A 23,918-nucleotide genomic window follows, 5' to 3' on the forward strand; every position below is an offset into this window, starting at 1 on the left:
GACCTGCGTGGTGAAGGCAGGACCCCGCTGCCTGTGCCTGCCTGGAGAAACTCCCAGCAGCTCCTCTCCAGACGCCCACCCCGTTGATGAGCCACCCCTTCCCAATGTGACCATCCCCAGGGCAGGGTAAGGGCTGGGGAGGGTGGTGGGTGCCCACCTCCATGCCGCCCCTCTAATCTGCTGCTGGCATCTCTGCCTGGTGCCCTGTCCCAGACTTTAGCCCAACACCACGATGTCTGAGACCACGAAACTCGCTGCTCCCGGCCAGGCTATGGAGGAGAAGGAGAAGGCAGCCCCAGCACCAACTCCATCCCTCGACCCTGCTCCCGTCGCAAACAGCAAGGGCGAGGAGCCCTCCACAGAAGCCTTCAGGGTAAGCCCTGCTGCTCCCCACGCGCAGGGATGCGGTCCGGGGCTTAGGGACAGTGGCAGCATCTCTGGGGCAGCTGGCAGCAGGAGATGGCAGGGATCCCAGGGGGAAGGACCCTCCTCCAAGAGCAGGAGGGCCCAGACGATGCCATCCCTCCCTGTTCTGTCTCTCCTGCACAGCAGCTCTCTAGGGGCAGGATTTGGGCAGCCTCTTCCAGGGATGCTGGAGGAGGGATGCTCTGGGTACCCCTCGGCTGGGACAGCTTGTTGGGGGACCACGGGCTCTCTTCCCGGGTCATGGCATCAGGGCTGGCTCCCTCTGCAGGTGGGGGTCCTGTGGTGCTGCTGGGGGATGGAGGAGGAGGCTGGGGATGACAGGGCCATCACTGAAATGCCACGGTGACAGCAGGGCAGCATACCACTAAGGGGCTAGGGACAAGGGGTGAGAGATGTGAGGGCTCTGGTGACAGTTCCGCACATGCCAGGCAGCGAGGGCCATGGCGCGGGTGCAGCTCCTGGAAAAGCAGCTCCTTCCCAGCCCTGTTGGAGCCCGATGTGGGCACTGGCACAGGGAGACATGGCTTTGCGGCGGCAAAACTGGAGGCATGATGAAGCCATCTCAGAGCAGCGATGGCCATCAGGAGGGGACTGTCCCGTGCTCATCCCATGTTGGGATGGGGCTCATGCACAGAGCCCGGCTCAGCTTGCCCAGGAAGCAGATCTGAAAAGCTGCAGGAAGCCTTGGAGAGCCAAGGGGGACATGTGGGGCAGTGGGTTCATGAGTGCAGGGTCCATGCAGGGACATGCAGCAGCCCCCTGCCCTCCCTGAGCCTGCCTGTCCCCATCCGACCCTTTCCCTCTGCCCCCAGATCATTGTCTTCGACCAGGAGAACTTCCAGGGCAGGCAGATGGAGTTCACCACCGAGTGCCTGAACCTGGGGGACCGCGGCTTCGACCGGGTGCGCAGTGTCATCGTCACCTCTGGACCGTAAGTGACCCCAGCCATGGAGGGGATCGTGTCCCTGGGGATGCGGTGCACAGCGTGATGAGTGGGGACATTTCCCTGCAGCCCTGGCAGAGAGCAGAGCAGGGTCAGCACAGGAGCAGAGCTGGGGACCCTGGGTCTCCTTCGAGGAGGACAGGTTGGCCTGGGCAGGTGGGAAGGATGCCAGGGCCATTTTTAAAGCAAAGGGCACTAGAGGCAAAGTCAAAACCCAAGGTAAGGTGTCCATCAGACACCTGAAGCTGTCCACGAAACGCAAGAGACCTGTAGATTTTAGAAAAGCCAAGGTGAGATGAGGCAGGTGCCTTGGACCGGGCTGGTGGCCAGGGCCACCACAGAGACAAGGCTGGAGAGGGCAGGGGAGGGCAGGCAGGGAGCCCCCCACCCCTGCCTGCAGCCAGGCGCTGGGAAGGTCCGAAAGCCATGGGAACAGTTGACACAGGCAGGGACAAAAATGATTGCCAAACTAGATGATAACTGCACAGACAGATGATCCTCGTGTTGAAAGAGCGTCTCACTGCGGCTGTGACCAGCTGGTGACTGCCTGGTGGCAGTGGGACAGCCGGGGGGGTGGCAGTGCTGCAGGGAGGATACGCGGGACACTGCTTGCCCTGAGGGACTGGGCAAAGTGACCTGTGCCCACCTTGAAGGACACCACGTAGCAGCGATGACAACTTTTTTATTAGGAACCCAGAATATCCAACTCTTCTTGAAAGGAAACAGGGATGGAGCAGCCCCAAAGGAGCCCAGGTGTGACACCTGGGAAGCAGCACTGAATATAGAAAGGGTGAAACTTGGAGAACAGATTATTTAAGTGTCATCGGGGTCCTAAATCCTCAGGACCTTCTTCACTCTCTGGTGAGATTCTGTGCCTAAAAATTTACTCAGGGAAAGAGAAAAAGCAAAATCAACCAAGCGGAGCCTGAGAAGTCAGTGCAAGGTCATGCTGCCTGTGGTGCTCGAACCCCTCTCCTGTTTGAGGAGGAGGAGGAGGAAATAGGAAAATACCTGTTGGCATCTACAGAAATAGCCCTTTTTCGCAGCGAAATGGGAAGCCAGCAAATGCAGCGCTGTTTGGTGTCCAGGGCTTTGGGAGTCCCGAGCCTGTGACATTCACAGCGCAGCAGTGCCTTGTGGCATCACTAAAGAGGTGACATTGCGGCTGAAAAAGCCCCGAGCGCCCGTACCCCGGTAACGGGATGGAAGCTGAAGCGTGCAGCCGTGCCAGGATTAGGCAGCCTGGGCAGCCCCGGCCGGGGCTCGGTGGCGCAAGAGGGAAAATAGTCAAAGTCCTGAGATAACGCAAGGACGAGTCTTCGGAGTGCAGCCTGCAGGGCTCGCCAGCTGCCTGGGGGTCCCCCCCACTTTCCAGGCTGAGGAAGGGGAGCACTGGGTGTCTTCTGCTGGTCTTGGACCTGTCCACCGGTGAGCACTCAGCTGAGAAGCTGTGGGCTCGGCGCTTTGTGCCAGCTCTGTGCGTGCCCATGCTCTGAGAAAGGTCTGGGAGCAGGGTGGTGGGACCAGTCCTGATGCCTGCAGCCTTTTTGGGGTGCTGGGAGCCCACCTCTGTCACCCCACAGGCTGGTAGAGCAGGAGAGGAGGTGCTGGGTGGCATCTGACCCCTTGTCTTCTACTCCTCTCCCCAGCTGGGTGGCCTATGAGCAGGCCAACATGCGCGGGGAGATGTTCATCCTGGAGAAGGGGGAGTACCCTCGCTGGGACACCTGGTCTAGCAGCTACCGGAGCGACTGCTTCATGTCCATGCGTCCCATCAAAATGGTGAGTGATCCGGGAGCAGAAAGCACCCAGCCGGGTCTGGGCAGGGCCGGATCCGTGCTGCTCGATGCCTCATGGGCAGAGAGCTCCGGGATTTTGGCGGCAGGAGCCAGCGCCTTCCCTCTGTCTTCCCCAGGAGGCCGAGGACCACAAAATCTCCCTCTACGAGTCCGCTGACTTCAAGGGCAACAAGATGGAAATCCAGGAGGACGACGTGCCCAGCCTCTGGGCTTACGGCTTCTGCGACCGCGTGGGCAGCGTGCAGGTGCCCAGTGGAACGTAAGCCAGGCTGCGGCAGGGGGCTGCCTCCTGCCAGGCTCCCCGTCCTCCCCCCTGCCCCAGCTCAGGGGGCAACTCGTGCCCCAACTCCAGCTCGCTGCCCGCTGGTCCTGAGCACCCACACGGGGCTCTCGGGTGGCCAGAAAGTGCCACATGGCTGTTTTCGGTGGTGTAGCCCACCACCCAGGGGCACGGGAGGCAAGGGGGGGGGAGTTTCTCGAGAGCGTGCCAGCTGTGTCACTGCTGCCTGGAGCCACCAACGCCACTCAGGTCCCTTCTCTTTGCTTTCCCCGCAGCTGGGTCGGGTACCAGTACCCGGGCTACAGAGGCTACCAGTACCTCTTTGAGACCGGAGACTTCCGACACTGGAACGAGTGGTCTGCCTTCCAGCCCCAGATCCAGTCCATCCGTCGCATCCGGGACATGCAGTGGGACCAGAAGGGCACCTTCGTCACCCCCGACGCGCCCTCCGACTGAGCGTTGGCCCCCCCTCCACCCCACCGCTAGCTAAGGAGTCCCGGGCCCCGTGGGGCTACCCCGCCTCCCCTCGCGCTCGCCCGCTCAGCACTTTCCTTGTACATTGCACATTCCCTGGATGTACTCGACCTTGTGAGGCAAATTAAAAAAAAAAACAGAAGCCCAGAGCTGCTGGGGACTCGGTGGCGCTCGAGCGTGGCCGGGGCGGGGGGGGGGGACGGGGACGGGGACACGGCTCTGCTTTGCCATCCTGCTCAAGGCGGGTGGGAAGGTGGTGGAGGGTGATGGGGAAGGTGGCGGAGGGGGGTGATTTTCCCAGGGGAGGACCCCCCCCCCCGCCATGTTGCGGGGACAAGGGACACCCCGGTGAAAGCCGGAGCATCCATGGGAAGGAGGCGCCTCCAGCCTGCCCACCCCACCCCACCCCACCCCCCCCCGCCGGGGTCTTTCGTCGACGGGGGGGCTCGGGAGCGGTTGGACCATGGCGGGGGGGGGGGGCAGGGGGTGCGCTACTGGGTCCCTCCGTGGCTGCGGGGCTGGCGGGGGGGGCAGTGGGGGCTCACGGAGCCCTGCCCGCCGGTACACGCCGTGAGACGGGGCCGTGAGCAGCGTGCGGCGGGATTCACCCGAGCGGTAAATAATTAACAGCACTAATTGGAGTCAATCAAAGACTAATTCGCTTTTAAGGACGGCTTTTTACACCCATTCCCCCCCCCCCCACCGGGCGCTTCCCCCCTCCCCTTCTTCCCCCCTCCCCTCCCGCTGAGGGACCCTCGGTGGCATTTTCCTGCGCTCCCGCTTTGCTAATTAGCGACTGCAGTGATTGATTGCCGCGCCGCCGGGCACCGTGCGAGCAGCACCCCGGGGCTTGGGGACCGGGGAGGGGGGGGGAAACGGTTGGTGACGCCGGGCATCCCACCCCGGGGCACCCCCCCCAAGTGCCCACGGGGGCCGTATCCCGGCGGTACCGGGCTCCCCCCGTGCTGCCCGTGGAGGGCACGCGTGTCCCGGGCACACGCACACCCCCAGCCCCCCTCGGTGCGGGCACACGTGTGTCATGTGACACCGCCTTCCCCCCCCCCCCCCCCCTCCGTCCCCCCCCCGCATCATCGCCGCCGCCCGCCCGCCCGCGCGCGCGCGCGCGCGCCCCCGGTACCCGGTATCGCCCGCCTGGGGCCGGGCGCATGCGCAGTGGGGGCGGCGGGCGGCGCGGGGATCCCGGCCCCTCGTGCGCGTGACGTCGCCGCGTCTCGCGCCGCTCCGGGCCGGCGGCGGCGGCGGCGGCGGCGGCGGCCCCGGTGAGTGAAGGCGACGGGGAGGGTGCGGGGGTGGGAAACGGCGCGGCGGGGGCTGCCGGCCCCGCTCGGTACCGGCAGTGACACCGTGTCACTCTGCCGCGGCGCCGGGCGGCAGGTGACAGCGGCGGGGCTGGGCGGCGCTCGGTAGCGACGGGAGCGCGGCGGGCAGCGCTCGGCGCTGGGTGGGTGGGTGGCGTGCGGGGCGCTGGGTGCGGAGCGGCGGGGGATGCGCGCTGCTCCCTGCCTGGGGGAGGCGGAGGGTACGGAGCGGTGCGGGGTGCGGGGTGCTCGGTGCGGGGAGCGGTGCGGGGTGCTCGGTGCAGGGTACTCCGTGCATGGAGCAGTGTGGGGTGCGGGGTGCTCGGTGCGGGGAGCGGTGCGGGGTGCTCGGTGCAGGGTACTCCGTGCATGGAGCAGTGTGGGGTGCGGGGTGCTCGGTGCGGGGTGCGGGGAGCGGTGCGGGATGCTCGGCGCAGGGAACGGTGCGGGGTGCTCGATGCGGGATGCTCGGTGCGGGGTGCTCGGTGCAGGGTACTCCGTGCATGGAGCAGTATGGGGTGCGGGGTGCTCGGTGCGGGGTGCGGGGAGTGGTGCGGTATGCTCGATGCGGGGTGCTCGGTGCAGGGTACTCCGTGCATGGAGCAGTGTGGGGTTCAGGGAGCAGTGCGGGGTGCTCGGTGCAGGGAGCGGTGCGGGGTGCTCGGTGCATGGAGCAGTGTGGGGTGCGGGGTGCTCAGTGCGGGGTGCTTGGTACAGGGAGCGGTGTGGGGTGTTCCGTGCATGGAGCAGTGTGGGGCGCAGGGAGCGGTGCGGGGTGCTCGGTGCGGGGTGCTCGGTGCATGGAGCAGTGTGGGGCGCAGCGAGCGGTGCAGGGTGCTCGATGCGGGGTGCAGGGAAGCACTGCGGGGTGCTCCGTGCACGGAGCAGTGCAGGATGCTCAGTGCGGGGTGCAGGGAGCAGTATGGGGGTGCTCAATGCGGGGTGCTCGGTGCAGGGTGCTCCATATACCTCCCCCCCCCCCCTCCTTTCCTGCCTCCCAGCCCGTTCCCATCGTCCCTGGTCTCCCTGGCACCCCCTTGGGAGCCCAGCACCCTGCTGTGCCCTCCATTACCCGTGCGTCCCCGTGCAGGACCGTGGTGTGGAGAGCCGGCTCGGGCACGGCTGTCCGTCTGTCCAGGCACCCGGGGGGTGGGGGCCGCCCTCCTCTGCTGGGGCAAGCGTGGCTGCCTGTGTCACCGTGCCCTGGGCAAGTGGGTGCTTGGGGAGACACTGCTCCCATGGGGCTCGCTCAGCGTTAGCCTCGACTTTTGGGACGAAAGGTGTTGGCAGCAGCTGAGGTCTGGGTGGCCGTGGGGTGCGGGTCCCTTGGTAGGGGGGTTGCGGACAGGCTCCCGAGCGGCTGTGATGATGCCTCACAGCTCCCCCCCCCCCCCAACCACCGATGCTCTCCCTGCTCTCCCCGTCTGTCACCGGGCTGCTGCCCTGCGGTGCTGCACGGTAGGGATGTGAGCTCCACGCGATTTCCGTGGCCGGCTCGAGTTCCTTGGGATGCGTGGGCAGAGTCACAGTCCCTGGCGCTGCCGGCAGCGCGTTCCCACTGAGCAGGGCCGCGGTCTGCCCCGGGAAGGGTATGGTTTGCATCGCCCGGGCCTTTGTTCTGTCCCTCACTGTGTTTGTTTGCATGCATGCTCGGTCCCCGTCCAAAAAAAAAAAAACATCTCACAGCTTGAAACCCCTTCGCAAGGTCTTCCTCTGAGCGAGTCGGAGCCCGGCCCCGCCAGCTGCTTGTGCTTAATGTACGGGGGGGTGCGGGGGGGTGAGTCTCCCCTTCCCTTCGTACAGCTGCTCGGGCACCCAGCGAGGGTGAGCGGAGAGATTAAAATGATTTGTGCCTAACAGGTTTCCAAACTGGAGGTTGCTTTTCTGGGATCGCTGCAGTCGGCGCGCTCGTGGGGAGCTCGTCAAGCGCCAACGCGGGTCCAGGCGTTCCCTGCGAAGCCCGTGCTCGGTGGCTGCCTGCGTGTGGCACCCGGCAGGGACAGGCAGTCCCACCGAGAGAGCCAAGGGTCTGTGGGGTGCTCACGCAGGGCAGGGAGAAGCCCCTGGAATTTGGAGGGGGGGTGTGTGTGTGTGTGATTTCCAGCGCTGACCTTTGTAGCTGCCCTACAGTCTCTGCGTGAACCCTCAGGGGTAGAGTTGGAGGAATTGGAGACAGGGGCTGGTGGATCTTGCTGTGCACCCAGGAGCATCCAGGTGGTTTGATCCAGGGCCTTGAGCTTTATCCATTCCTGCGTGTTCTTTCTGTGCCTGTGTGCGCTCGGGGCGGGGGGACAATGCTGCTTTTTGGGGGTGCAGTGACTGGCTGATGCCTGCAGCTTCGTGTTTCCAAGAAGACTGGAGCATCACTGCTAGGACCCGGCCGTGAGAGCCAGTTTCCACGCCTTGATGTTTGGTGGCACGTCAGCTGAGATGGGACAGCCACCACCGTTCCCCAGGCCCCCTCTGCCGAGCTGAGAGCCCCTCACGTGGGGCGAGCAGCACCATATCCCACGGCAGTGACCGAGCCGGGCACGGTGCCACACGGGTCCTTCCCGGCATCACTCGGAGCCGGTGCTGCACCCGGAGTCAGGGGACATCGCTGCAGGGGGACACGGGCAGAATTCTGCCCTCCACACCGGTGCTGGTGAGATGTCCCAGGCTGGGAGCTGCCGTGGGTCTCCCCAGGACACAGTTCGCCGGTGGGCTCAGCAGAAGGATGGGCAGGCTCGTGCCGCTGCCGTTCTCTGCCTGTAGGTTTTTAAAAACCGTATTAGTAATTCCTGTCGCTATTTTAGGAAAATACTTCCAAAGGCGGTTTGCATTTCAGATACGCTGAGCCTTCAGGGGATGTGCGGGATGGCAGGAGTGCTGCGAAACGCAGTGACTGTCAGGAACATTTTTGGAGAGAGAGAAAACAAACACCCAGCAGGTGGTTTTATTTGGCACCGTACAGATGCGTCTTCTGACGAATTCGTGATGCGTTTGGGAAGCCTCAGCAGAGCGTGTTCCGCTTTGGATTTCGCAGCCCTCCAAGCGCAGGCAGCGAGCCGGCGGGAGAAGCTTGCCCTGTTGTCTGCCCACTTTGTTTCGTACCGTTTTGGAAGATTTACTCTGTGCCGTTCTCCTAAACCTCTGTCCATCTCCGGTATCGCAGGGATTCTCCTCAAAGGAATCCTGTGTAATGGCAAACGATGCTTTTTCCCCCCCCTTTTTCATCCTCGGTCCATCCATGTGCTGGTCTTGCAGTGTGGATGCAGGCAGGAGCGTGGGCTGGCAGCGCTGCCAGGGGCTGGCCATGCTTCTAGGAGCCATGTGGCATGTGACGGGCTCACCGAGGAGCCCTCCCGAGTCCCCTTGGGTCAGTAAACAAGCCCCAGTGACAGCAGCAGAGAGTTGCTCAATCCGCAGCGCTCGGAAGTTGAGCAAGAGGCTGGTTCCCATCGCGCGTTCCCAGGCGAGCGAGGCCAAACCGAGACCAGGGAATCCACAAGTGGCTGCAGCATCGAGGTGCTCCTCCATGGAGGAAGGGTCCGCCGGCTCCTCGAGCTGCTCCTCCATGGAGGAAGGGTCCACCGTCTCCTCGAGGTGCTCCTCCATGGAGGAAGGGTCCGCCGGCTCCTCGAGGTGCTCCTCCATGGAGGAAGGACCGCCGGCTCCTCGAGGTGCTCCTCCATGGAGGAAGGGTCCTCCAGCTCCTCGAGGTGCTCCTCCATGGAGGAAGGACCACCGGCTCCTCGAGGACCCACCCCTCCTGCTCCCCGGGGACAGCTGTGGGCCAGCGTGGCCAGGTCCTGGTGGCATGCAGAGGAAGGACGGCACGCAGAGACAACTTTCAGTAGCCCAGCATTTGCAGCTGTAAATGGCAGCAGAGGACCCTGGGCTCGTAGCCAGGTGTCTGAGGCCAGGAACCGAGCCGTGGAGCACTCGGATGTGCTGTTTGGGGTAATTTGTCTTAAGGGTTCAGCCACGTGCATCTCGGAAGGACCCAATTCCTTTTCTTCCGTCCGCAGTTTCCCGGGAAGAGCACATTGCCGAAGGTGGTGCTGGGCAATGCTCCGTGCCCTCCCCAAAATGACTGGCCTTGGGAAAACACCAAACGCTTGCCCTCGTGGCAACCGAAATGCTGAGCCCCGCTCTGTGCAGGGAGACGGGCCACGGCTACCAGAACGTGGCTGACCATAGCCTTTCTTCCTCGCCCGGCCACCCTTCTGTCCACCTTACCCTCTCCTCAGTCAGTGCCCTCAGCCCTGGGGCCAGCCTGCTGCTGCTGCTGCATGGGGAAATAAAATATTTTGATTTTGCTTCTTAAGCAAATTTGAGGTTTTGGGGTTTCTCTTGCAGAAACAGCCTTTTATTTGCAAATCCTGATCTTCGTGCGTGCAAGAGTGGAGCTTGTTGAGACTTAGGGTTTGGCGTGTGGATTTGGAAAAATATTTTTTTTTGAAGATATTTAGTATTTTTTTTACTAGCAGATCCTCTGACTTGTTTGGTTTGTGTTTGTTTGGTTTTTTTTTTGTTTTTTTTTTTTTTCTTGTTCCCTGTTGTGCAGCGGGCTCTGACCACCCACATCCGCGCGGGGAATCTTTGTTGAGCTTTGGAAGTGTCATGTTTGCGCTGAGCGCAGCGAATTAACACAGAGGCTTAGAATTCTGGCTCCCTCTGCCCCTCTGCGGTGGGGTGGGAGTTGGAGGGACCCTGGTGGGAGGCACTGGGAGGAATGGGAGAAGAGCTCCGTGCTTCCCGAGAGCCCCCTTGCCCAGCTCTAAGGGGAGCAGGACGACAGGACCACGGGTCAGGGTGCAAGGGGAGCGAGCGTGGGAGTGTGTATTTGTCTGTCTGTCACCGTTCGGGCAGTGCCACCCGCGCTGGCTTTGCCTTTGTCCCCCGAGGCAGCGACTGCAGAGTAATTAAGGAAAGGTAAAGCTGTGTGAATTGGAGCTGCGGCTTGATTAAAAGTCAGGAGACTCTCCCTCGCTCCGAAGCGCGGAGCTCCTGTTTCGGCACAAGAGCTTCCAAGGCGAAGACCGAGCCGATCTGCCAGGCGGCTCCATCTGTCACTGGGGTGAGGTGGGGGTGTCACAGACACCCCTCCTGCTGTGGCACCCGTCCCTTGCAGCCCGCAGGGTGGCGGGTGGGTGTCCCTTCCCGGTCTGTACTCCCTCACTCGGTGGCAACTGGACCTCCTAGCCCTGCTCCTCGAGCCAAGAGGGGGACGTGGCGAGCCCCTTCCCTCCTGGCTTTGCCGGGGTGCGGTGGCTACGGAGGCTCGTGCCAGGTCGCTGGGGTGGGTGCCTCCATCACCGCCTCCTGGCAGCAGCTTTCACTTCGGGCGTTTTCATAATTAATAAGCCAGTTTGAGACAAAGGCTGTTGCCCGACGGAGAGGTTGGCAGAAGTGGATGCTGTGGTTTCCATCGCCGGACGATAAAATGCCATCGCTGTGCTTGGAACGAGAGGCGGGGGGAGCGAAGATGCTGTGAACTGGTGGGGGTTTTATTATCTGGGGAACGTTGTAGCACCGAGCGGGATAATAAAATGTTTTTCTAATCATAACAGCCCCGGGGTGATAAACGAACAGTATGTTTGTGCTGCGAAATGTCTGTCTATTCTTTGTTGATGTGATTTAGAGCCTGTTGGAGCAGGCTAGGGCCAGGCTCCCTGGGGATGCTGTGCCGGGGGTGGGGGGGGCGGTTCGGCTGGGAACGTGCTGTGTGGCTCAGGGCTCCCACCTTTTCTGAGTGAGAAAACTGGTATTTGAAGCCGGTGTGCGCTGCCTTAATCCTCGGGGCATCAGATTCTTGCTAGTTTATTTTTCTAGGTGCTCAGCAGTGAGAATAAATCCCCCCGTGTCCCCCTCTGGAGGAGGAATTTGTGCTTTGGGAGAGGAATGGTCTTTCATGAGACCCCCTCGCCCCTGCAGGTCCAAGCCAGCGACCTCCGGGCTGCGGGAAAGTGGGAACTGTGGTGGTGCTGGGGAGCAGGAGCTGCACCGAGGCGGCGGGCTCTGCCCCCGGACCCTCGCACGCAGCCTTTTGGGGTGGCTTTAGTTGCCAGAGCCACGGCGAGCACTTTTTCGCAGCGGAGGGTGAAGAGGGGATGCTCAGGAGCCGGTGTCGTTGCAGGGATTCCGGCGGGTGCGTGGCGTTGAGGGCGTCAGCGTGTCCCGCGGCTGCTGCAGGGGGGGAGCTGAGCCGGCCGGGCGCTAAAATGCGCGCTTAAACATCCTCCCTGCGGTTTGGGCGCCAAGCTGTGGGCTCAACCACTCCTCCTTGCAGTCCTCTGACTATTTCTTCCAGTTTTACTTGGGACGATGTCGGCAGCGCAAATTGCAAACCCAGGGCGCTGTTTGTATCTGGGGGTTTTCAAAGGGACACGTTACCCTGCAGAGCTCTAAAAATCCAGGTATTTTTACTGGGATTGGCTTCCGGTTCCTGTAGATAGGCCCGGGTTTGTGACCTGCGGTGCACTTTTAGCTTTAATAAGCAAAAAATTGTTCTGCTGGTGACGTGTCTGCTCTCACCACTTGGTGGCCTGGAAGCAGCTTCTGGGTTTTTTTGGTTTTGGTTGGTTTTTTTTTTTTTTTTTTTTTTTGAGTGCTGCAGGTGCCGTTGTTCAACAGCTTCATTTCATGCAGATAAAAGTGGGGGCTCTTTTCTCACCTCCCGGAGCTCGGGGCCGTTTCTCGCCTCCAGCAGAGGTTTGTACCACGTCCCCGTTCCGCTGCGAGGGGCTGCGGCATCCATCGATCGGAGCGGGCAGCAAACGGCCGGGAAGGTTGGACCCTGCTCCCGTGGTCTGGCTGTCCCCGCGGGGATCGATCCTGGCCACGGACGGGCAACAACCCCGGGGTTGTGCAACGGGGCTGACGCCACGTTCGGGTGAGCCTCCGCTGCCCCCGCGGGCACGTAGCAGGGAGCAGAGATCCCTGCCTCCTCCCTGCTTTCCAGGGCTGCTCCTCCACCTCTCGGGGAATGTTTTAAACTTTATTCTTCAGCTTTCGCCCGGGCTGCTTTGAAATTGCCGCCCATCCCTTCCCGCTCCCCACCGTTCTTCCCAGCTTTCCTCTCCCAGGGCTTGTTGGATCCCTCTCTCCCTTTTGCTCAGGATGGGAGCGTCTCTGTCCCGCTGAAGGGAGATGCTTTGGAGTCACCGGGTGCTTTGGAAGGTGCGTTGGAAAATGCCACCGGGAGAATCCCGCCTGCCTTTGGCGGTGACAGCGCTTCTGGGCTCAGGTTGGGGTGGCGGCGGCCACCCCCAGGCAAAGCTGTGTTTATTTTTGTGTTGCGTGCCGCGTGTGAATCAACTGCAGACTATCAATTAAGTGATTACGTTTTGCTGATTTGTAAAGATGCGAGCTTAGATATACCAAGATGTTTCTTGCTGACCACAGCTTCTGCTGCCGTTCCACCACAAAGCCGCCTGCAGTTCCTCATCCTCCTATGAAGCCCCAACGATTTGAGCTAAAATTTTCCATGCCCCACCTAACGTCTTTTGGGGAAGCTGCAGTTAATAGCGATCATTTCTGGGAATGGTTTAAAGAGAAAATGCCTTTTTTTTTTTTTTTTTAATTTTTTTTTTTGGATGGTGTCGAGCTTCTCGTAGAAACTTGGGTTGGGTTGTTGGGTTGTAACGCTTCGCTGCTTTAAAAAAAAAAAAAAAAAAAAAAAAAAAGCATGGGAGTTGAGACGTTGCTTCGTCACCACAGATGGTGCAGGGCTGCTCCCCGGCAGCGATGGCGGTGGTTGGCCCCTTTCACAACCGCAGGTGGAGGAGGACGCGGAGGCTGCGGGTGGGTCGGTGCTCGCTCGGCCGCAGCGTCCACCCGTCCGGCACGGCCCCGCGCTGCGCTGGGAGGCGTCAGGAAGGAAGCGTGTGTGTGTGTATGTGTGTTTCTGTCTGTCTGTGTGTGCTGGGGTGACAGCTTGGAGCTGTTTCCGGAGCTGGGTGTCTCGGAGTTGCGGGGGGGGGAGGCTGTTAAACCGCCGCCGCTCTCCGTGCCGCATCCTTCGTGGCGTTCGCAGAAGCGCATCCGGGGATGCAGATGCTGCTCTGCAGACCTGCAGCCTCATCCGCACCCCGAGCCCCGTGGTGGACGGGGGGCAGCGGAAAACCTTGCAAGGAACGGAGGGGCGATGCGTGAGACGGCGGGTAAATTCTTGCAAAGTTCGTGCTGGGTGGAGTTTCCCTCTGTTTTTTAATTAGCGCTAAAGCGGAGGGGGCCGCGTGACGTTTTGATGGCAGCTGGGCAGGGGAGGAGGAGACTCTTGGGTGGCTGGAATAACAATTAGTGTCTGTACTTGAAATGTTCTCAAAAACATCCTCCCAAGGCCGGGACACCGTCGTGCATCGAGGAGGAAGGGCCTGGCTGCGGCGTCCCCATGACGAGCCCCTGGTCCCCTGCGGATGCTGTGAGCCTCGGAGCGGGGTGCCATCCTGCCTCCTCCTTGGGTCCTGGCCCCTCGGGTGGCTTTGCTGGGAAACCTGCAGCCCTGCTGGGACGAGTCCCCCCCTGCTGCTGCCCTCCCGTGCCTGGAGGAGGGTGTTCTGCAGGGACAGGGCTGCTGCACCACCAGGGCCCCTGCACCGGCGTGGTGTCACCAGGATGCTCTGCGCTTGCAGGACAGCTTCAGCCAAGGCAGGTGCTGAGCTCCCCAGGACGGGTGCAGTCCTCTTGGGCGCAGGCATCGTGTCCTTGTGGGAAATCTGGCGTTTGGGCCAATGTGCAGGTTTTGGTGTCCTCCCCGGTGGGGTTTGCTTGCCCCGAGGGGCCGGTGCTGGCACCTCGGTGGGCGGTGAGGCTGGAGAGAGATCTGTTCCTTGGGCTGGAGCCGGGGCGATGCCGGCAGCGTGGGCAGCTCGTGGTACTGAGGTTGGCACCCCTGAGACCGCTCCTGCAGGCACGAGCGTGACCTGCCAGACCTGGGGAGCCCTCTGGGACCCGTCTCCTTTTGCTCTTACTGGTTTGGGGACTGACCGTAGTCTGATTTGTGCCTGATTTCAGCATTTGTACCAAAGCCTGCGACGGGCGAGTCTGGAGCTGCTTCCTCTGGGACGGGCTGTTGCTCCGGTCGCTTGTGCGTGATGGAAGCGTGCCACATTTGGACTGTTGTCCCCCGGGTTTTAAACATCCCAGCTGTTCCTTGTTCCCCCTCCCTGAGGCTTCTCCCTTCCAGGAGGCTTCATTTCTTAAAAGAGCAGTCACCTTCCTGCTTCCCTCGGTTTCCCCTTCTGGCTCAGCCCTGTGAACGCCGCCGTGATGGAGCGGTGCCGGTGCCTCGGGATGGGTGGCCGAGTCACAGCCGTGTCACATCTGGCTACCAGCGCTGGCCGTGAGCTGGGACCACCTTTCCCCTGGGCTCGGAGGGAGGCTGTGGGCAGGAGGGGTGCATTTGGCAGGGGATGTTGCCAAGGAGGAGAGCATCGCTCGTCAACTCGTGTGCAAGATGCCTGTGATAAATAAATAAACAAATTGACATTGTGGCTTTTCTCTCCCATCAGGTATCTTCGCGGCCAGCTGTGTTTCAGCATGAAGCTGGGTTAGCAGCAAAATGAACTTACCAGGGGAAGGTGAGTACGTACGGATGGCAGCCCCAGAGGGCTTGATTCCCCCTGTGATGCTGGGCACGGGCTGGTGAATATTTCCTACGTCTGCGAGCACCGCCACTGGTGCCCTGATGGTTTTGAATTGCCTTCACGAGCTGATAAGAAACAGTTTAAGCCTTGTTTATACTAACGTCCGATCAGCATGCAAAATAAGGAAGTCTTTCTGCCCGTAGCACTTCTTGTGTCCTTGTCACTGCTCTGCTGTCACTTCCCCACCAGCTCCCATCCTCCCCCACGCTCTCTGCTCTCGGTGCCAGCCTTGCCCTGGTGGCAGCTGGGGACAGAGCCCCTGGCTGTGGGTCACAGCAGCGTCCGAGCTGCACTTGGGGGCTTCCGATCGGGATCGGCTGCTGGCACTTTGATTTCTGCTCCCCGTCACCAGCTGCAGTGGTTTTCAGCCCCTGCCGTGATGTGCCAGAGAAGCCCCCGAGAGCTTCCTAATTCCTGCTGGAATGAAAAGCTCTCGGAGCCATAGAAGGACTAGAAGGTCATTTGATCAGACAGCCATGCCGCCTAATTAAGCCGTGATATTTTCCACCGGTTATCTGCTGCGGAGGAAAGTACCCATCCCTGCTCTCTCGTAGACTAATAAGCCCCATAAATTTGGGGGAATTCTTAGCAGAGGGCAGCACAAAAGAGTTGAAAATAAGCCAGGACTGGTTGTGGTTGCTCAGCAGAAGCACACTCATGGATGCTTCTTCATCCCGCCGGGTTACACTGGGATAGTCCCGGAGGAGAAGTTCTTCTTCAGCCCTCCCAGTGCCTGGGGTGGTTCTGGAAGCAGTGGTGGCGCTGGAGCAGCAGGGAGAGTCCAGCGGGATGGGAGAAACCGTCGGAACCTGCCTCTCTGCCTTCCCCCTTGTCCCCACAGTGGAATGAGAGCTTCCCCGTGCTGCCGGCCTTGGATGGGCAGCGGTGGGGGCTGTGTGCCCTGGACAGGGTGGCAGGATGATCCCAGGGATACGGTGCTTTGTCCCATCGGAGCCAGGGCCGGTACCGTGGGCTCCCCGCCAGCCTCCCGCTCCCTGTGGCAAAATGAGTGAGTCCCTTTGTTCCTCTCCGGCAGCACTGGGACTGGAGCTGCTGGGAGCATCTCGGTGGGAAACGCTCCCTCTAAGCCGTTTTTGCAAAGAACAGAGCACTTCTGTGCTCCCAGCCTCCTTTTTAAACTGCGGATCTTTCCTGCTAATTAGCCCGTCTTGGTCTGCATAGCCGTAATTATTCCAGTTGGCCTTAAATCCTGACTGCTCCAGCTACCACGCATTGAAATGGGTCCTGTGGCATTTGCAATTATTTTCAGGGTGAACATTTGAATATATTTACATGACTGAAACGGATCAAGATAGCAGGAAGGAGCAGATGAGCGCTTGTCTTTTTAATGGCTCTGACTCTGCCTGGTGTTGCACAAACAGCCAGAGCTGTTTGTTGTCCCCTCTGATTTACATCTAAGCAAATGGGGCAGCATTTGACTTCTTGACTTTTATAGTATGCGGGGATGCATTTCAAACTCTTTGACCTTGGTATGTTAAGCGAGCAGTTGGCCAGGAAGTTAACCCCGGTGCTAAAGAGCCACAAAAAATAATGGTGGTGGCGATTTGACTTTGCTGCTGGGGCGGGAAAAAAACGCGTACCTGGGTGGGCAGAGAGGCGCTGCCTCTCCGTGCGGTGGTTTGAGGAGAATAAAAGATAAAAGCAGAGCGGGTGGATGGTGAGCAGCCCATCGCTTCCTCGGTCCGGGTAGGTGGAGAGAGATGTCAGAGGTTGGAAGGGGAATGGAGCGAGTCCTCGAGTGGCCGGCTGGTTCTGGAGCCGCCTCTGCTGGCTCCGGGGGGGGGCTCTCCTGCCTGCTCCCCGCTGCAAAGGGGCTCTGGAGGGGCTGCTGCTAAATGTGCTCTTTCACGAAGAGAGTCGAGAGGAGAAAAACCTTTTTCTGAAGCGGTTCCTTGGATTTTCAGCAAAACAAAACGCGTGGACGTCCCGTTCCTTCCACCCCATTCAGCGCCCGCCCCAGCCACATAATCACAAAGAACTTGAAATCCCTGGGTGAGCCCAGGGGAGGATTGCAAAACCTGCGCTCGCAAACGGAGCAGAAAAGGGGGGAGGAGGGTGTGGGGAACCGTGCCAGGGCTCGCAGGAGTCCTTCCCGGGTAGGCGGCAGAGCAGGGGACTTGCAGAAACTGCCAGGCTTCCTGCTGGAGATCCTCCCAACGCGCAGAAAAACCCCCAAAAGCCTTAATGCCAGATGAAGCCTTCAAGGATTTTTACGTAAGGTCAGTCCCCGGAGGAAGGGCATTTAACGCTGACTCTGTGTGTTGCTCTTAGCCTTATTAATTTGATTTCTCAAAGTGTTTCGTTCTAATGGGTAACTGCTTTTCCTGACTCAGACCCTTAAAAGTTGCATGAGATGCTTTTGGTGGTTTTTTTTTTTTTTTTCCTCTCTTATTTCAGCTTTCTCCCCTCCCTTGTGGCAGCACAAAAGAAAATGTAGGAAGGAGGCAGGTGGCTGAGGGAAATGAGAAGCTGGTGGTGCGCTGAGCTCAGTTTTGGGAGGAAGGAGAACTGCGGGGAGGGTCTGGGCTTCATCTGGGGTGGAACAGACTCTCTCTAAAGATTTTTTTTTTTTTTTTTTTTTAAGGGCTGACAGGCCCCTCCTCTCCAAAACACTCCTGGAGCTTTGCTTCAGCTGTAAGCTTGTGATTCTGGGTACGCAAACAGTCCAGAAGTAATCTCTTTGGGTGTGCTCTGAGGCAGATTTTAATCACCTTGCTGGGTAGAAGGCACCTAGCGTGGAAGTTGCTGATAAGTGAAAGAGATGACGAAAGCCTGGGATGGTGTCAGCATCCTGAAGGAGCCAGGCTGGATGCTGAGGTGCCGGTGGGGCTGGGCTGGATTGTGGATCCTGCTCCTCTCACCATGCTGTGTTTCTCTTGCAGATGCCCGTTGGGTTGAACACCTGTTAGCCGAAAGCTGAAGCGTGGTCACCAGCCTATGCGGAGGAGAACAGGATGCGGGTCACCATGAGGAGGGTGTTGCTGGTGGTGGGCTCGGTGGTGGCCCTGATGGTGACTCTGCACCTCGGCCAGCAGGTCCTGGAGTGCCAGCAGGTCCTGAGCGAGAGGAGGCACAGGCTGATGAGACCTGAGAACGAGGAGCTGGTCATGATGGACTCCAACCACGTCGAGTACCGTTACAGCAAGGAGATGCCCCTGATATTCATTGGCGGGGTCCCACGGAGCGGCACGACGCTGATGAGGGCCATGCTTGATGCCCACCCTGAGGTGCGCTGCGGAGAGGAGACCCGCATCATCCCCCGGGTGCTGGCGATGAGACAGGCCTGGTCCAAATCTGGGCGAGAGAAGATGCGCCTGGATGAAGCGGGGGTGACGGACCAAGTTTTGGACGCCGCCATGCAGGCCTTTATACTGGAAGTGATCGCCAAGCATGGTGAGCCAGCCAGGTATTTGTGCAACAAGGACCCCTTCACGCTGAAGTCCTCTGTCTACCTGTCCAGGCTGTTCCCCAACTCCAAATTCCTCCTGATGGTTCGAGACGGCCGGGCTTCCGTCCACTCCATGATTACACGGAAAGTGACGATCGCGGGCTTCGACCTCAACAGCTACCGAGACTGCCTGACCAAGTGGAACAAAGCCATCGAGGTGATGTACTCCCAGTGCCTGGAGATCGGGCGCTCCCGCTGCCTGCCCGTCTACTACGAGCAGCTGGTGCTGCACCCCGAGCAGTCCATGCACGCCATCATGAAGTTCCTGGACATCTCCTGGAGCGACACGGTGCTGCACCACGAGGAGCTGATAGGAAAGCCCGGCAGGGTGTCGCTTTCCAAGTGAGTGTCTCGGCTCCTGCCTTGGCTTTTTGAGGAGTATTTTCATTACCCAGAGCGGGTCAAGGCTGAAACTGGGGGCGAAGAGGCGTTGCTTGTGTTTTCCACCTGCTTTTTCAGGGGCAGAAGTGGCAGCACGTCTGATTTTTGCTGAATAGGTTTTGTGTTGCCGAGCAGAAGCCGGTATGAATACTAGCAATCTTGTCAGGCGAGGATTTTAGGGGCAGGTGACTGTTTTATTCATCTCTCTTGACAATGCAGAAAGGATTTCGGTCTCTAATTTGAAAAGAGCTGCTTGCTCTGAAACGTGAGTTCTTCAATGCCTCTTTTCTCCACCCATCCTCCAAATACCTCCTTGCCGCGATGAGTTTTGCTGCTAATGAATGGCTTTCAGTGGGGAGCAGCAGTTTCTGCCAAGTTTGGTGCTGGTATTGCAGAATAAAAGAAATACCTGCTCCGTGGGGACACACCCCAGCACTTCCTCCTCGCTGGCTGCCAGGGGCGTGCTTGCCTTCTCCCACCTCCTCTTCTTTTAATGCTCTTTTATTTCCTGGATGGAGGCTTAAGTCTAACTTCACAAAATTGAAGTTTTAAGCCCTCTCGCGAGGCTCAGGATCCGCAGCCTCTGTGCAGATTCATCCCTCTTAGGACGCCGTGTGGCCTGTGCCGCGTGGGATGTGGTTTCCCTTGGCTGGAGGAGTCGAGCGGACGGCTGCTCATCCCGGGCCAGCATCCCGCCAAGCACAGGGTGCAGAGTCGGGGGGCTGTACCTACGAGGGGCTCCCTCCTCGGGGGGCTTGGAGGGCAGGGACACAGCTGGCGGGGAGCATGTCCCAGCACCCTGTCCCCAGGAAGGCAGCTGTGTAGGATAGAGAGACACAGGCACCTTTGATGGCAGAAGCGATGATTTCTCCAGGGCTTTGAGCACTATTTGCCCAGAGTCAATTTTGCCGAGGTTGCCTGAACAGATAAGTTTTGGGATTTTAAGTGGTGTTATCTGCACTACAGGCCACACGTCTTTCATTATTTTCCTGCAATAAGCAGAGGTGTCCTGGTAACACCCCGACCCTGGTGCAGGATGGATCCCCCCCCCAACCAGGGGGACCCGACCTCTGGGGCTGTCGAAACCCCTGCCAGGATCTGCTCCCTCAGAGAGGGCTGTGGGTGGGATGGGGCTGCTCTGGGGCTGCCCCACTGTCCCTGGCACCGGCTCTGCCCTGGGTGGGCCCCGGTGGGTGCTGAGCGTTCGCCCTGCACCCGTGTCTCGGGCATTGGAAGCAAACTGTTGAGCTGGCATTGAACCTGGCTGAGGGCTGTTCTGTCTGCACCCAGTACCTGTGTGAAATCCAACTTTAGTCTCTTGTTTTGTTTTTGTTTTGTTGTTTGTTTTTTTTTTTCTTTATTATTATTTTTCCCCAGGATAGAAAGATCCACAGACCAGGTTATCAAGCCGGTGAACATGGAGGCGTTATCTAAATGGATCGGGCACATCCCGGGGGATGTGCTGCAGGACATGGCCCACATCGCACCGATGCTCGCCAGGCTGGGCTACGACCCCTACGCCAACCCCCCCAACTACGGCCACCCCGACCCCTTAGTTGTCAACAACACGCACAGAGTGAGTGGCACCGGAGGGAGGGCTGATGTGGGGCGGGTTGCGGGGGGGGCTGCACCCACAAAGCCCCCTGAAGCGGAGGCGGCGGCTGAACCGCATCAAGAAAAGAGCAGGGGAGAAAACAAAGGATTTCTCCTTTTTTTTTTTTTTTTTTTTTTTTTTTTTTTTTTTTTTTTTGGGGGGTGGGGGGAGGCTGGGAAGGCCAGACACCCGGATGATTTCAAAACAGATGCGTGTGGTAGATCTGAGCCTTGGCGTGGCTCGAGCTGGTGACGTTCCCTATGATTTTGTGGTGCTGTTCGTTTTCTTCTGTTGTGGCAGATAGTGACCTGTCCCTCCCCGACCCGGCCCCGCTCTCAGACTCGGGGGGGGGGGGGGGGTGATGGGAGTTACTGGTGTGCGCTGATGGGTATCGAGGTGGCAGGGCTACAGGCACCAGTCCCGCCGGTCTGGCCCCAGGAGGAGGCTCAGACTGGGCTGTGGCTGCCTGTTGCTCACCAGCCACTCCCGACGTCCCGCGGGGAATGCGAGTGGAGGCTCGTCATGCATTTGGGCAAAACCAGAAGATTATATATATATATATATATATTTTTTTTTTTTACCTAATTTTCTTTTTTAGAATATTGACTCATATCCCTGGAGCAGGACTGGAAGGAAGAAGCTGCAGAGCCACAGACAGCAGTTACTAAAGAGAGAGGGAGTTTCTCATGCTTTGGGGTGGACTGGTTCCTCCCTGGCCTGAGGCTGGGCTCTGCAGCCGCCCCAGCTTTGCACGTGCTCCCCGTAACGATGGCCTTGGACGAGGTGTCCTTTGCCACACTGGGGGGAACAGGGGAACGTCTGTGCGTGGGACCAGGTCCCTCTGGTACTATGTGTAGATCGTGGCCAGGCAGGGAAATAGCAGCACTGACCTGGAAGGTTGGAAGAGCTTCCCTGGAGCTGGTCTGTGCCTCTCTTCCAGCTCCTCCTTGCTCTCTCTGCTTATGAGTTGTTCTAGACACAGTGGTTTAGGTGAACATCTGCCCTGGGCAGGGCACTCTTTGGCACTCAGGGACTCTTTGGGTCTCTGACATGGACCTTTCAGTACTTCTCGGGATGAATTTGGAGAAGTGGCACGATGGTAAAGACCAAAATACTCTCCCTTCCCAGGCTAAGGGGGAGACCAGAGAAGTGCTTGTGTTGGTTCCCTGCTCCGGTGGGATGCTGTGTCCTGTCTTTGCTTAGAGTCAAAAAGGAGAAAACCTCCCACTTTTGCCCCAGTATAGCACCACGATGTAGAACAAACGCCCATCAGGGTATTTCAGCTGGTTCAGGTTTACTGGGATGTAGGATGCAATTAATGAGGTGGACTTACCGATGATCATAGAGCCGCTACCCCAGAAGGGTCACTCCAATTTTCTCTTTTCCGTAGGTTTTAAAGGGGGATTATAAAACGCCAGCCAATTTGAAAGGTCATCCACAGGTAAGAGTCTGATGTCCCTTTCAGGTCTTTGCCCTCTTTGGTGAATCCTGGGTCCCTTGCTCCCTCTTATGGGCATTTGCAGGCTGGGCAGTGGGAAATCTCCCTGCTCCCTTGCCTCCATCCATGGGGAGGATGTGCCTCTCCTTCCTGCTGTGCTCCGCTCCCACCCTCCACGTGTTCCTTGTGGATTCTGTGCTCCTCGGACCCTGCTCATTCATCTCTGCCCACCTCCTTCCCTGGTCTGCGTGTTTGGTTCCGTGCTGTGGGGTTCTGTGTTCACTCGTCAGAAACTTGTGCTCTTCATTCTCTTACTTTAAGACATTTCCTACCTCGCTCATTCCAGAATTCTTAAAGTTGCTGTTGCCGTGGGTCCTGCCTGCCTTAGGGAAGGGGGGATTGGCCAATTTACGGGTTATAGATAGGTCTTGTTCTTGGGTGACTGTGTCAAAAAACCACTATGGGGCTCCTTCCGTAAAGAACCGTGCTCGAAAACAATTAATAACCATCTCTTCTAATGCAAAGCAGTCCAACAACCATTGCATGTACAGAATTAAAATAGAAAAAAAAAAAAAAAAAAGACAACTTGAGACTGCAGAAAGCGCTCCCTACACAGTAGGGAGATGCAATAGATTGGTTTCGATCAAAGGTGCCAGGTTTTACCTGCTCAACATGTGGCAGGGGGATTGAGCAGCATCGCCAGCGTCAGGCCGGAGGACGCAGAGCCCAGTCCCGGCTGGAGGATGGATGCCAAGTCTCCTGGCTGCTGGTTCTCTGCCCTCGTGCTGCTTTCCCTGTCCCAAACATTTCCTTTCCTTGCTGCTGGGAACGCAGTGAGGATGTTGTGGGTTACAGATGGCGGCTTAAAGCTGACCCCTTCTGTTTCCGGGTTGTTCTAGGTGACTCAGAACACATCATCTTCTCACTAAGAAAATTAATGATTTCCAGGTAAGACCTTGTACTTCGTTTTGGGACTCGGGCAAATCTGCCTGCGTCGCTCCGGGGGTAGCATTTGCCTTGTGTCATTTCTTGTGCCTGTGGATTAGCCAGCCTGCTCCAGGCACCCTCGTTATGCAAATTATCTCCTTCACAGTTGTGTTAAGTTTCCAGAACAATACTGTTACGTGAGAGGATTTGTCAGAAATTCTTTTTTTCCCCCAGTGCTGGAAACAGGCTGACTTCAGCAAAATCCAAATCAGCCCCTTGGGAGAGTTTTTACTGACTGTCCCCACGGGGAGCATTGAAACGGGATGTGGGAATGTGTAGACGAGCTGAGCTGCCCCCCAGCTGTCTTCTAAGGGCCTACTGTGGACCCGTGGAAGGGAAGATAAAGGAAGATAAAGCAGTTAACATCTGGTGTCAGTTTGGAAAAACAAAGCTGCTCCCTTGGCTTTCTGCTCCAGATACAACTGTTGGTGTGTGGGGTGTTTTTCTGTCTCTCTTTTCGGCTAGCCTCTCCCCTAAAACATAAAGTATCATTTTTCTTACTAAAAATGCCCCAGAAGCACTGAGTGAGAATAGAAGTCGAGTGCCGGTCATCCTGGGGCTGGGACTTGGGTTTCTTTCTAACCGTTTAAAAGCATTAACGCTGCCGCCGCTGTGTCGGGATCCTGCTCCTGAGCCCCTTGTGTTTCTCTCTTCCAGAACGCTGCCAACGGCCTTTCGTTGCCCAACAAAGAAGAGTTTGCAATGGCACCAGTGGAAATCGGTTATCCAAGCATATTGCTTGCTAATACTATTGCCAAAATGACTGCCATACGAGGAATGTATTTGCATTTATTTGCAAAAGGCCAATAAAAAGCCTTTGGACAGGCCCCATCCTCCCTCCTCCGCCTTTTCCCGCTGCTCCTGGTGGAAGCATCCATGGAAATCCACGCTCGAGGGGGGAGCCGGCAGGCAGCGGGAAGGGGTTTCGTAGGCCGTGGCCGGAGGACTCGTTAAATTGCGTTTTAAGTGTCTCGTAACGCTGTTCTCTCATTGACGGGTCAGAAACAGCCCTCCTGACCTTGTAGAGCCTTTGTGGTGCGAGTGACCCCCCTCTCCCCCCACCCCTCCCTTCACTGTGACTTACAGAGGCTATTGCAGAGTTAATATATGAGCCCGCCCTCCCCCCTGCCTCCTCCCTTTGTTGCACACCATTAAAGTATTGTTTTAATAAAAAAA

General features: G+C 58.6%; 2 protein-coding genes across 2 annotated transcripts; both read left to right on the forward strand.

Annotated features, from left to right (window-relative positions):
• Window positions 1–232: 232 nt before the first annotated feature.
• Window positions 233–3,904, forward strand: CRYBB1 (crystallin beta B1). The gene is made up of 5 exons (XM_074159342.1): window positions 233–373; window positions 1,239–1,357; window positions 3,019–3,151; window positions 3,285–3,427; window positions 3,724–3,904. Exons 1-5 carry the CDS (start codon window positions 233–235, stop codon window positions 3,902–3,904), a joined length of 717 nt encoding a protein of 238 aa, XP_074015443.1.
• A 10,591-nt stretch (window positions 3,905–14,495) lies between these two features.
• Window positions 14,496–23,908, forward strand: TPST2 (tyrosylprotein sulfotransferase 2). Its single transcript, XM_074159619.1, has 6 exons — window positions 14,496–14,807; window positions 17,777–18,684; window positions 20,101–20,299; window positions 21,708–21,758; window positions 22,655–22,703; window positions 23,400–23,908. The coding sequence occupies exons 2-5, from the start codon at window positions 17,849–17,851 to the stop codon at window positions 22,682–22,684; spliced, it is 1,116 nt and encodes a 371-aa protein (XP_074015720.1). The 5' UTR covers window positions 14,496–14,807; window positions 17,777–17,848; the 3' UTR covers window positions 22,685–22,703; window positions 23,400–23,908.
• Window positions 23,909–23,918: the final 10 nt, after the last annotated feature.

This window comes from Numenius arquata, chromosome 16, assembly GCF_964106895.1.
Source record: "Numenius arquata chromosome 16, bNumArq3.hap1.1, whole genome shotgun sequence".
In the NCBI taxonomy this organism is placed as follows: Eukaryota; Metazoa; Chordata; class Aves; order Charadriiformes; family Scolopacidae; genus Numenius; species Numenius arquata.